Below are 13,985 nucleotides of genomic sequence, written 5' to 3' on the forward strand. Positions count from 1 at the left end.
ACATACACTGTACACACACATACACTGTACACACACATACACTGTACACACACATACACTGTACACACACCACACACATGAAAGCTCCATACAGTCCTGGAGGCTATGGGAGGGGGTGTGCTTGCTCTGCCTGACATTAGACACCAAGCTGCACAGAAGCTTTCTAACGTGTGGCAGCTGCTGAGAAGCAGCTAGTGTGTGTGCCGTCCGTGGACAGAACAGGCAGTAAACTGGTGCTGATACTACATGGATTGCTCTATCTTCTGCAGAAAGTGATACCTTAATCTATCTATGTATAGTCTTTACATAATAAATAAGCGGAGGGTAATTATACTTTACCTGGCCCAGTTATGACACACGCGGCTCCTTCACTTCCTCATAAGTTGTATGAGCTGTGTAGCCAACCAATCACCATGCGGCTTCACTCCCTGCAAGGTGATTGGCTGGCTGTACAGCTCATACAACTGCTAAGGAAGTGGCTAAGCCGTGTATCATAACTGGACAGGGTAAAATATAATTAGCCTCCGCTCTCCATTTATTATGTACACACCACCCCCTCCTCCAAGCTGCAACCCCTATCTGCAGGTCGGACCCTGCCACTGCAGCTGAGCTGTAGTACATGCGGGGACAAGGGCAACAGTTGCAGAGACCAGCTGGGGGGCCTAGCAGAGGTGGGGGGGGGAGGGGGCCCAGGGCAAATGCCTTCTTTGCCTCTATGCCAACGCCGGCCCTGATTTAAAAAGTGAAATTAAGTTTATTGGATTTACAGAAAGTGCGCAATAATTGTTTAACCTCTTGACGACCAGCTAACGCCGATTGGCGTAAACTGGTCGTCTGCGGGTTACCATGGAAACGGCCGCTCGATCGAGCGGCCTTTCCATGTCAGTTCACGGAGGGTGTCTCCGTGAACAGCCGGAGAGCCGCCGATCGCAGCTCTCCGGCAAAATGTAAACAGGCGGGGAAGAAATCCCCGCTGTTTACATCATACGGCGCTGCTGCGCAGCAGCGCCGTAAGGCAGATCGGCGATCCCCGGCCTCTGATTGGCCGGGGATCGCCGGCATATGATAGGCTGAAGCCTATCCTTCAATGCGCAGGACGGAACTCCGTCCTGCGCATTACGGAGAGAGGGAGGGAGGGAGGTAAGGAGCGGGAGGGCAGAAATGGCTGCGGAGGGGGGCTTTGAGAAGCCCCCCCCCGCAAAACGCAGATGGCCGGCGGCGATCAGACCCCCCCAGCAGGACATCCCCCTAGTGGGGAAAAAAGGGGGGTAGTCTGATCGCCCTGCTGGACTCCTGATCGGTGCTGCGGGCTGTAGAGCCCACGCAGCACCGATCAGTGTAAAATCCACTGGTCGGCAAGTGGTTAAATAAAATTAGGCAGGTGTATAAATTTGGGCACTGTTGTCATTTTTATTGATTCCAAAACCATTAGAACTAATTATTGGAACTCAAATTGGCTTGGTAAGCTCAGTGACCCCTGACCTACATACACAGGTGTACCCAATCATGGTAAAAGAGTATTTAAGGGGGGTCAATTGTAAGTTTCCCTCCTCTTTTACATTTTCTCTGAAGAGTAGAAACATGGGGGTCTCAAAACAACTCTCAAATGACCTGAAGACAAAGATTGTTCACCATCATGGTTTAGGGGAAGGATACAGAAAGCTGTCTCAGAGATTTCAGCTGTCTGTTTCCACAGTTAGGAACATATTAAGGAAATGGAAGACTACAGGCTCAGTTCTAGTTAAGGCTCGAAGTGGCAGACCAAGAAAAATCTCTGATCGACAGAATCGACGAATGGTGAGAACAGTCAGAAGCAAACCACAGACCAGCAACAAAGACCTACAACATCATCTTGCTGCAAATGGAGTCACTGTGCATTGTTCAACCATTCGGCGTACTTTACACAAGGAGATGCTGTATGCGGGAGTGATGCAGAGGATGCCTTTTCTCCGTCCACGGCACAAACAGAGCCGCTTGAGGTATGCTAAAGCACATTTGGACAAGCCAGCTTCATTTTGGAATAAGGTGCTGTGGACTGATTAAACTATAATTGAATTATTTGGGAATAACAAGCTGTGGGGCTGTGTGGCCAGTGCAGGGACTGGGAATCTTGTCAAAGTTGAGGGCCACATGGATTCCACTCAGTATCAGCAGATTCTGGAGACCAATGTCCAGAAATCAGTGACAAAGCTGAAGCTGCCCTACGGATGGATCTTTCAACAAGACAACGACCCTAAACACTGCTCAAAATGTACTAAGGCATTCATGCAGAGGAACAAGTACAACGTTCTGGAATGGCCATCTCAGTCCCCAGACCTGAATAGAATTGGAAATCTGTGTTGTGAGTTAGGCCCAGTGCACACCGAGCGGTTTTGGATGTGATCCACCGGCCGCATCCGCCTGTAAAAACACTTGGCTAATGTATTTCAGAGGGCTGATGCACACCGGCGGTTTGAGGTTTGTAGCAAACCGAAAACGTGCCTCTTGCTGCACGTTTGCGGTTTGCAGAAGCGTTTCTGCCTCAATGTAAAGTATAGGAGAAACGCAAACCGCTCTGAGAAATGCCAGATCAGAGCGGTTTGCCAGGCATTTTTGTTACAGAAGCTGTTCAGTAAGGGCCCTTTTCCACCTGCAATCGCTAGCGTTCATGCTGAACGCTAGCGATTGCTGAATCGCAAAACCGGCGATTCCCCCGACGTTTGCGGCCGCGATTTTGCTATGCTATGCACTGCATAGCAAAATCATGGCAATTATCGCTCCGCCGCGCGTTCGCGTTCCCGACAAAAGCGAATCGCGGTAGTGGAAATGACCTACCGCGATTCCTATGTTAAAAAGCAAACCGTAGCGATTGTAAAATCGCTAGCGGTTTGCGATTTTGCGATTCAGCCAGCGCAAACGCGCTGGTGGAAAAGGGCCCTAACAGCTTTTACTGTAACAATATGTGTAATCTGCTACACAAAAACGCACCCAAAACCGCTAGGTATGTTTAGAAAACCTCTCTAAACATGCCTGGAATCGCTCTGAAATCAGCTCCAAAAACCGCTAGCGTTTTGTGGATCTGCTATCGGTTTTGTTGTGCACTAGGCCTTAAAGAGAGCTGTCCATGCTCGGAAGCCATCAAACCTGAATGAACTAGAGATGTTTTGTAAAGAGAAATGGTCCAAAATACCTTCAGCCAGAATCCAGACTCTCATTGGAACCTCCAGGAAGCATTTAGAGGCTGTAATTTCTGCAAAAGGAGGATCTACTAAATATTGATTTCATTTCTTTTTTATGCACTTTTTTTTTATAATTTAAGCACCTGCCTAATTTTGTTTAAACAATTATTGCGCACTTTCTGTTAAGCCAATAAACTTCATTTCACTTCTCAAATATCACTGTGTGCGTCTCCTATATGATATATTTAACTGACATTTTTTATCGTAACAACAAACGATCTATACACTGAAAAATCATGACGATTAACAAGGTTGCCCAAACTTTCGCATCCCACTGTATATAAATCAAAAATATTAATACTGGGTTTCCTTCTGCTGGTATTTCAGTTGGGTCTCGACAGCACTTGATTCAGAAGGTTCTGAACACATCCGCAGCGGGATTTGGTCCATTTGAACAATTGTTTGTACTTCCTGAATATAAAATTCAACAATTCACTCCCATTTACCCCTACTGGCTTTTCAACAGCCGCCCCCACTCGATGGAACTCCCTCCCTCCTTCCTTCAACACCTTCAAGAAAGCCCTTAACCTTCCTGGCCCTGCTGGGCCGCTTTACACCAAATAAACTGCGCCACGAGCAGAATGCCCACCCCCGCTCGAGCCCTGCGCTGCCTGGACCAAACACTTTCGGGCAGCGCTAAAGGGCTGGATCGGAGGCGTCTGACGTTAGCTGACGTCCATGACTTGATCCCGATCGTCGCCATGGCGACGGGGTAAGCCTAACATGAAATCCCGCACTCTGCCCTCTAGTAGTCTTTTATGCTGCCGACTTTTAGTTGGCAGCATGAAAAAAAAATTATGTTAAAAAAACCCTGCCGCCGCCACTCTGGCAATTTAAATAGAATGCCAGGGTGGTTAAAACACATTTCTTTAAAATGGTCTAACCCCCCCCCCCCCCCCCCCCCACACACACACACACACACACACACACACACACACTTTAACGCTCTCAGCTGAGCACCTTTGTAACAGCCCTACCTTATGTGTCCCTCCCCCACCCTTTAGATTGTAAGGCTTTGGCAGCCCCCCCCCCCTCCCTCAGTGTATCCTTCTTGATCTTACAACCCCAGCAATGTCACCCTTCTCATGGACTAACTCGGACCTGAATTGCTGGGTCTCTGTAAAATCACTTGATCATGCATCTTATCTCCTGCTTGCATGTATAACAGTGTGCTACATCTCTGTCTCATCCCTTGTTTACATTGTATGTATCCCTATTTATTTTCCAGCGCTGCGCAATATGTTGGCGCTCTATAAATACAATAAAATAATAATAGTAATAATAACACATTGTAAGCAACATGAGACTGAGGTGTCTTTTACCTGCATCACACATTGAGCTCGCAGCAATCTGAAAATTAGTTTTTTTACCCCCAGAGTGTGACTGTCCCTTCGGTTCCCTTCTGCCTAAATAGGGTCAAGTCAATATTGTCCCTTAGTGGCGTCCTACCCTTGTGCAGAGGTGGTCAATAAGGTGCAAACAATTCTGAATTGCATTCACGTTTCATGTAAATCCAGCTTGAAGCTGAACCAATCAAAACTTCCCTAACAACCAGGGCTGTGGAGTCGGTCCAAAAATCCACCGACTCCGACTCCTCAGTTTAGGATTCCACCGACTCCGACTCCTCTAATTTGCATATTACAATTTTGTTGATTAAAAGTATGTAACATGAAATTCGTCTCTTAACTGCCAACGCTTAGGAATTTTACAAGACAACTGAAGTGAGAAGGATATGTAGACTACTATATTTATTCCCTTTAGACTAAAACTAGTCCTTGGTAAGAGTACTTGTAAAAGGTACAAACCGGAACAAAGAACATCTATCAGGCCCTAGGCAATGTAAGTAAGGGTACATGTCAGAATGATGTGCAGGTACTCTGCAGGGGAATGAGGGGATTGTAAACAGACAACACCTCTGTGTTCAATGTGGACAGCATTTTCAGTGGATTCCCTGCAGCTCTGTGGGGAGTGCATATGTAGAGTATAGTACTACTGTGTAACAAAGTAAACCTGAGACAGATGAAATTAAAGTTTTATACATACCTGGGGCTTCCTCCAGCCGCCTTCAGGATAATCAGTACCTCGTTGTCCTCCTCCACCACCTGGATCTTCTGCTATGAGTCCAGGTACTTGAGCCAGTCAGGCGTAGTGCGCATGCACACACTCCGCCGCCAGGAGCATACTACACCTGTGCAGCACTATTGCGCAGGTGCAGAATGTTCCTGGCTGTGGGAGCGGCATGCGGCCGGACTGCGCTGACTGGCTGAATTATCAGGACTCATAGCAGAAGATTCGGGTGGTGGAGGACAGCGAGGGACTGATTAGCCTGAAGGGGGCTGGAGGAAGCCCCAGGTATGTATAAAACTTTACTTTTCATCCGTCTCAGTTACCCTTTAATTTGTAGTCAAACCAAATTTTAATAACATATCAAATTATTTGATTTCATCAGCAAAGGGAGTGCGTACATTTGCATAAATCAGCATCAATGCGGAATTATTTCCATCTCGTTGACCATCTCTATTAGTGACACAGCTACACATCAGGCTTTATTCTTACAGCATAGATGTTATTTAGTATATATAAGAGATTCCTGTGTACACATCATATATACAGTCACAATCAGATATGTATATCTGACCTTAAAAATACGGGGACTGCTTTATTGAAGCAGCACAAGTAACTAATTTTGATTGGTTTATTTCATTTTTGTGGACTGAGCACAGCTATTACTGTATATATACATTATTTTTAATGACTATTATCTGAGAAATAGAACATTTTATCATATTTTCTATTTTAATTACAGTTACAAATTCATTAGGAGTCGGAGTCGGTGCATTTTTTCCCGACTCCGACTCCAGGCACCCAAAATTGCCCGATTCCACGACTCCGACTCCGACTCCACGACTCCACAGCCCTGCTAACAACTCTGGTTGAACTCGATGGTCGTATGTCTTTTTTCAACCCAAATAACTATGTAACTATGTAATTTTGACTGGTCCAAAAAACAACATCAACAACACATTTGTAAAGTGCTTTTCTTCCATAGGACCCAAAGCGCATAAGCTTGTCACAGATCAGGCCATAGTAAATGGATTACAGGGGAAAAAGTTATGTGATCATAAATGCCAGATGGAACAGTTGGCTTTTCAGTTTTGATTGAAATGCCTCTAGGGTTGGAGCTGTCTTGATTGGGTATGGCAAGGAATTCCAAATGATAGGGGCAGCATGACAGAATGCTCTGGCTCCAAAAAGCTGAACTCTTTGAGCTGCAAACAATGTTAGGTGAAATCCAAATGCAAGTTGAAATGATTTGCGCCTCATTGACCATCTCAGCATCACATACAGGCATGGGCTTTTTAGTCGAGACTGGCTCGAATTCGGAATTCAAATGAAGTTTAAAGAGTAACTGTCAGGCTGCAGAAGCTAATTTAAACCTCTATTCTCCTGTGTTAAACAGTATAGACTGAAGCCAAAAAGGCAATAGTGAAGATAAAAATCTCTCTTTCATTTGATGTGTGCTTATCAGCAAAGCTGTTAGACCCAAGCTCTTAAGAGGACGCAAGCCGCATACCATACTGCAAAGCATTCTGGGGCCCTCCCCTCGGCTGCTAAGGAGAAGTTACAGGATCAAGTTTCAGCAGCTTGTAACTCAGTCCAGCGCACAGCACTGATAAATCTCCCGGCAGAGTACACTGCAGGAGTCCGCTATTGTTCCTAGCCACATGGCTAATTAATATTCACTGCACACTAGTGTTATTCAGTACGAGCTTTTCTGTGATCAGGAAGCAGGCAGGACATGACGACACATTTGGCTTCATAGGAGACAGACAAACATGGAACCTGCCATGAGCTGTCAGGAGCATCAATCTCTGCATATACTATATACAAATTCTGTGAAGTACAAACGTGGACAGTGAAATGCATATGTAATGTAAGTACAGCCAATCTTTAGCTACTGATATATGTGTTTATTTTCTCTGAGACCTTATACCTAACAGCTCCTCTTTAATGACTTCAGGTGTGACTGCAGGATAGGGGGTGGGTTAACTTACCCAGAAGTCTTCAAGCCGTCTGCATTCCTCATAAGCGTAATGAAAGCAGCGTTGCATGACTCACTACCTTCCTCTTTCAAGGCGGAAGGAGGAGGAGTGGTGGAACGCGGCTTTCATTATGCCTATCACGTGTAATGGAACGCAGACGTCCCAGAAGATATCTGGGTAAGTTAAACCCCCCATCCCGCGGTCACAGCTGAAGTCATTAGACTTTGTTTAAATTTGAGTCCATCTGGACCTGAAAGCCCATGCCTGATCACGTATTCCCATCCCGCTTCTAACATCTGAGATGCACCAGACTATACACATTTTTGGATTGTTCCCTATTTTTGTTCCCAGAGACTCTCTACCTCTTCGTTATGCAGAGCCTTGTGTTACCTTTGAATAGCTGATCGTTGAGAATATCATGGGGACTGCAGAGTCCCGCAGCCGCACTGTCTGTCCCGTCCGGTCGAACTGCTTGTCATGGAAGTGTTGTGAGCACAGCGAGCTGTGAACAGAGGGTGTCCATTCGCTGCCTATCGCGGCGTGAGAGTCCAGCACGGCATTCACCCACAGCGTCCGCCGAGACTCTTCTTTAGGAAACCTATGAAGAAGAGAAAAGGGTCTTCGTCCTGACATTAACCTTTGTACCGCTATTTTAACTAGTGACTTGCCAGTGCTCCAGGCTGATTTAATTCGGAAAATTTAGTTTTATTTCTTATGAGTTATATTCCTTGCTACTAAGCAACACGCTTAGGGGAAAGCTTTTAAGACGTCAGGTACCCCTTAAAGTGTAACTGCCAGGCATAAAATCAATACTTTATTTTTATCTGGTAAACAAGTAATAAGGATGCTACGCAGGCAGTCCAAAAGTTAAAATCACTATTACTTGTCTTGTTGACAAATGATGATTCCCCAGTTTACTTGAGGCAAGGAACACACTTGACTGTTTTCGTACGCGTTTTCTGCACAGAAAAACTGAGAACTCATGTTAATCAATGGGCTAGTACACACTTAATATTTTGTTAGCGCGCAGAAAAAAAACTGACATTCTGCATCATGACTCTGCACATTTTGTCAGTTTTTTGTATCAATTACATCAGCTGCTATGAAAAAACGCACGCGTTTTCCTGCATGGAAACACACTTAGTGTGCAGAAAAAGTATGCAGGAAAACTGAAAGACAAGTGTGTTTCCTGCCTGACTCTTATTTGGTACACAAAAAGGAAGTTGCAGGGCATGCTGGGTTGTCCTTTTTTGCTTCTCTACTTCCCCTCAGACTTAAAGGACAACTGTAGGGAGGCGGCCATGTTTTTTTTCCTTTGGTGCAATACCAGTTGCCTGGCTGTCCTGCTGATCCTCTGTCTCTAATACTTTTAGCCATAGACCCTGAACAGGCATGCAGCATATCAGGTACGGAACTGACAAGATTAGCTGCATGCTTGTTTCTGGTGTTATTCAGACACTATTGCATCCAAAGACATTAGCAGGGCTGCCAGGAAACTGGTATTGCTTAAGGAGGAATAAATATGGCAGCCTCCTTATACCTCTCCCCACAGTTGCCCTTAAACTAATGCAGTCTGATTGGCTGAAGCCTCTTTCCCTCCTGTTTTCCCCTCCCACACCTCCGTTCCTCTCTGATTGGCCAATATTTCTCATGCTGAGACAATGCACTTTCTATAGTGGAGGGCGGGCAAATCAGGCAGAGGAGAGTAAGGGAGGAAATGACATCAGAATTGGCTTCAAAATGGCAACACTTAAAATGGAAAATGCTAAGAAGGCTTTTTTTTACTGTAGAAAAATCACTTAAATCAAAACGTGGACAGTGCAATACATATATGTTATGTAAGTAGAGCAAGTATTTATTTACTTATATATGTGTTTTTTTTTTCTGAGATAGTATGGCAGTCGGCTCCTCTTTAAAGTGGACCTGAGATGACTACAAAAAAAAAAATGATACATACCTGGGGCTTCCTCCAGCCCCCTTCAGGCTGATCGCTCACTCACCGTCCTCCTCGGTCACCTGGATCCTCCACTAGGCAGCCCTGTAATTGAGCCAGCCGGCTGGGACCCATAGCGGAAGATCCAGGTGGCAGATGATGACAGCGAGGGACAGATTAGCCTGAAGGGGGCTGGAGGAGGCCAAAGGTGTGTTTGTGTGTGACTAAAAGGATCTGTCCTGGAGCAATACGGAATAACTCACCGGTGAAAGGTAATGCCCTTCCGTTTGGTCAGCGCTGTCTGGCGATTCACGCAGTTAGCAGCGGAGCACGACCGCACCATTTCGCCCCCTCATGCGGCAAGATTGCCTGTATAAGTGCCAAATGAAAAGAAACAATTATAAACAGCGAATAGCTTTCAACAACAATACTAGTAGAACTAGATGGTCGTCTAGTTACATTTAGGCGATGTCTGGTGCACAGCGATTATTACAAGCGTTCTCATTACATAGCCCTGCAAATATATAATGTTCTGGCACTAGGCCACTTTCACTGACAACCACCGAGGCCCGATTTTGACCCAAAGCAGCAGCTACCATATGTCCCTCAGACAAGATGTCAATGCAAAACCTGCAACACTTCAGGCATGAGGGAATTCCACCCCCCCCCCCCCCCTTGTGACAACAGTACTCCAGACACAGTATACTGGGTAGTGTTACCAAGTATGCAAGCGGCAAGCTTCTGGTGCCTGTACATTGAAATGGCCAATGACAAGCACAAAAATTCCCCTTGCATGCAACATATATGCAAATTGTATGGAGCCTGAAACTGGGCTAATCGAATGTACAATACATCCTGTCATTTTTCACTGGCCCAATTTCAAGCTTCATAACATTTGCAAGCAATATATATGTTTGTATTTATTGTATCTCATTGATCATCTCCAACTATTCATAACAATCATGATTGGCCATGGAATTCTACCAAGCACAGTCACTAAGGACAGGAACCCACTAGGGTATTTTTGGCAGCATTTTAGGATCGCTGACAATATCCAAAAATGGTTTGCCAATATAAGTGAGCGTGGATGGGAACCCATAAGTGCGATTGCAGGACATGCAGCATCTTGAGCACATTTGCGCTCAAAGCAAAGTATACATGTGCTGCATAAATAGCTTATCAAATTCATTATGCAGCGCTTTGGGAGCCGAGCAGTTAGCGTTTTAAAAAACTTTCATACTTACTGGGTGTCTGTATTTACTTCTTCCGTTCATAGTCCCGCCCCTAAAGGAAGAGGTCACAGGTGCTTCTCTGATTGGTCATAGAGAAACACCTTTGACCTTCATTGGGGCGGGGCTACTGATGGAAGGAGGATGCCTGGTAAGTTTACGTTTTTAAAAAAAAAAAAAAAAAAGCTAATCACAAATTGGAAGCACCCTAGGAATCTCTGCACACAGTGCTGTGACGATTTTAAAGCGCAGCAGCGACTCCTAGTGGGTTGAAGGCCCAAGGATCCTTTCACACTACATCCACTACACCACAGCAAAGTACAATATAATTGTATCCCAACACGATATCCCTGCTCTCAATGCGATATGCACAGAAACAATGGAAATCTAACGGCAGCGCTGCCATGTTTTGCTAAGTGGACCCTGGAGTGTACAGCCACCCACCAGCGCACCATCACCGCCGATTAAAAAACTGCCGATAATCCATCAAATGTTTACAGATCTGCAGTGTGGGGGTGGCCAAATTCTAGAAACTCGTGCTGAAAGTGATTATTACAGAATGTGCCTGAAGTGTGTGCTGTGTGCGGCTGCCCACCTACAGAGCAGGCATATGGATACAGGCAGGGCATGCTGGGAGATGTGGTTCCTCCAAATACAGGTTACCCCTGGCAGGGAATGCTAGAGAAGGGTCTGTGTTATTCCCTATACACCCCTCCATCGCAGGCATATGGCTACAGGCAGGGCATGCTGGGAGATGTGGTTCCTCCAAATACAGGTTACCCCCTGGCAGGGAATGCTAGAGAAGGGTCTGTGTTATTCCCTATACACCCCTCCATCACAGGCATATGGCTACAGGCAGGGCATGCTGGGAGATGTGGTTCCCCCAGATGCAGGTGAGACTACAGGTTACCCAGCATAGGGAATGTCAGAGAAGAGTCTGTGTGTTTCCATATATCCACATACCCCTCGCCCCCCACAGAGCTGACATATGGCTGCAGGCAGTGAGGGCATGCTGGGAGATGTGGTTCCCCCAGGTGCAGTTTACCCCTGAAAGGGAATGATAGAGGAGGATCTGTGTGATTACATATATACCAGCCCTATACATAGCAGGCATATGGCTACAGGCAGGGCATGCTGGGAGATGTGGTTCCTCCAAATACAGGTTACTCCTGGCAGGGAATGCTAGAGAAGGGTCTGTGTTATTCCCTATACACCCCTCCATCACAGGCATATGGCTACAGGCAGGGCATGCTGGGAGATGTGGTTCCTCCAAATACAGGTTACCCCTGGCAGGGAATGCTAGAGAAGGGTCTTTGTTATTCCATATACACCCCTCCATCACAGGCATATGGCTACAGGCAGGGCATGCTGGGAGATGTGGTTCCTCCAAATACAGGTTACCCCTGGCAGGGAATGCTAGAGAAGGGTCTTTGTTATTCCATATACACCCCTCCATCACAGGCATATGGCTACAGGCAGGGCATGCTGGGAGATGTGGTTCCCCCAGATACAGATTACCCCTGTCAGGGAATGACAGAGAAGGGTATGTGTAATTTCCTATACGCCCACCTGCAGTGCAGAGCAGACATATGGCTGCAGACAGGCAGAGCATGCTGGGAGATGTGGTTCCCCAGGACAGGGATGATAAAAGAGGTCCCCCAGCAGACATATGGCTACAGACAGGGCATGCTGGGAGATGTGGTTCCCCCAGTCAGTGATGGGGGAGGCTCCCCCGGGTCTGTGTTACTCCATCCAGCCCCCCCCCCCCCTTCATACCTGCCCGCTGCATGAGAGCCGCAGCCAGCCACCAGCGAAGATCCGGTACCAGCGCGCCCGCCAATCTCCCCGCACGGCGCTCAGCTCGGCAATCACGGCTTGCTGCCCCCTGGCGGCCGGAGGAGCGCACTGCACCGCTCACGCTCAGTCACACAGGGGAAACAATGTACTAGCAATGTTCTAGCACGGCGCTCAGCTCCGCATCCACGGCTTGCTGCCCCCTGGTGGCCGGAGTAGCGCACTGCACCATGCAGTTACACTACAAGCCATGAACTATCTGCATCAGCAGCAAAATGAAGGCAGCCTAAATCCCTGTACTGAAGCAAAACACAGCAGCCTACAGGTCTGGCCTCCTGAAAGGGTACCTGAGATGAAGTAAAATCCCCCTTCAGGCTGATCGGTCGCTCGCTGTCCTCCGCCTCCTGGATCCTCCGCTATGGCTTCCGGTAAATTCCAGTGTCAGACTGGGAGCTGGTAAAGCTGAGGAAATTGGAGTGACCAAATTTTTGTCGGTTCAACCTGGGACGGGGATGGGGTGAGGGTGGACTGCGGCGCGCTGAAAAGTGGGGGGCTGCCGCACCGAAAAATGGGCGTGGCCATGACATTGTATGGGCGCAGGTAGCATAATGATGTGACAGCGAGGCATAAGAAAGCAGTGTTTACGCCATGATGTGGTCAAACGAGGATTCGCATCATGGGTGTGCAGAAACTGTGTGATGCTATTTAATAGTATACTGTAACCCCAAAGCAGCAAACTTAGCCAACTATGACCATTAAATAATAAATGCAGCAACAGTTACCCCGGACACCACAAAATAAACGAAATGAGGGCAACATGTCAGCAGGAAATAAACGCAATGGGCAACATGTCAGCAGAAAGTAAACGCAGTGGGCAACATGTCAGCAGAAAGTAAACGCAATGGGCAACATGTCAGCAGAAAGTAAACGCAGTGGGCAACATGTCAGCAGAAAGTAACCGCAATGGGCAACATGTCAGCAGAAAGTAAACGCAATGGGCAACATGTCAGCACAAAATAAAGCAATGTGGGCAACATGTCTGCAGAAAATAAACGCAATGTGCAACATGTCAGCGCTGCGTAATATGTTGGCGCTTTATAAATACAATAAATAATAATAATAATAATAATTTCAGCACAAAATAAATGCAATGTGGGCAACATGTCAGCACAAAATAAACGCAATATGGGCAACATGTCAGCACAAAATAAAGCAATGTGGGCAACATGTCTGCAGAAAATAAACGCAATGTGCAACATGTCAGCGCTGCGTAATATGTTGGCGCTTTATAAATACAATAAATAATAATAATAATAATAATTTCAGCACAAAATAAATGCAATGTGGGCAACATGTCAGCACAAAATAAACGCAATATGGGCAACATGTCAGCACAAAATAAACACAATGTGAGCAACATGTCAGCACAAAATAAACACAATGTGAGCAACATGTCAGCACAAAATAAACTGAATGTGAACAACATGCATGTATAACTTTGTTCTATGTTGTATAACCTTGTTATGTCTGTCATCCTTGTATCATTGTATATATTGGCGCTTTGAGTCCGCAAGGAGAAAAGCGCAATATAAATGTTATTTGTCTTGTCTATTTATTGTCCAGCGCTGCGTAATATGTTGGCGCTTTATAAATATAATAAATAATAATAATGTCAGCACAAAATAAACGCAATGTGGGCAACATGTCAGCACAAAATAAACGCAATGTGGGCAACATGTCAGCACAAAATAAACGCAAAGTGGGAAAT

General features: G+C 46.1%; 1 protein-coding gene across 2 annotated transcripts in view; it reads right to left on the reverse strand.

The window, feature by feature from the left end:
* THAP7 (THAP domain containing 7) overlaps positions 1-12,307 on the reverse strand; it is a 36,850-nt gene extending 24,543 nt beyond the window's left edge. The window contains exons 1-3 of one of the 2 annotated variants that reach the window (XM_068242391.1): positions 12,200-12,307; positions 9,458-9,563; positions 7,652-7,859 (exon numbers count right to left, since the gene is read on the reverse strand). In XM_068242391.1, the coding sequence (XP_068098492.1) occupies positions 7,652-7,859; positions 9,458-9,537 (288 nt within the window). In that variant the 5' untranslated portion in view covers positions 9,538-9,563; positions 12,200-12,307. Of the gene's footprint in view, positions 1-7,651; positions 7,860-9,457; positions 9,564-11,992; positions 12,061-12,199 lie in introns of those variants that run through there. The other variant, XM_068242392.1, reaches the window with a different exon arrangement.
* Positions 12,308-13,985: the final 1,678 nt, after the last annotated feature.

Source organism: Hyperolius riggenbachi, chromosome 6 (genome assembly GCF_040937935.1).
Source record: "Hyperolius riggenbachi isolate aHypRig1 chromosome 6, aHypRig1.pri, whole genome shotgun sequence".
Taxonomy (NCBI): Eukaryota; Metazoa; Chordata; class Amphibia; order Anura; family Hyperoliidae; genus Hyperolius; species Hyperolius riggenbachi.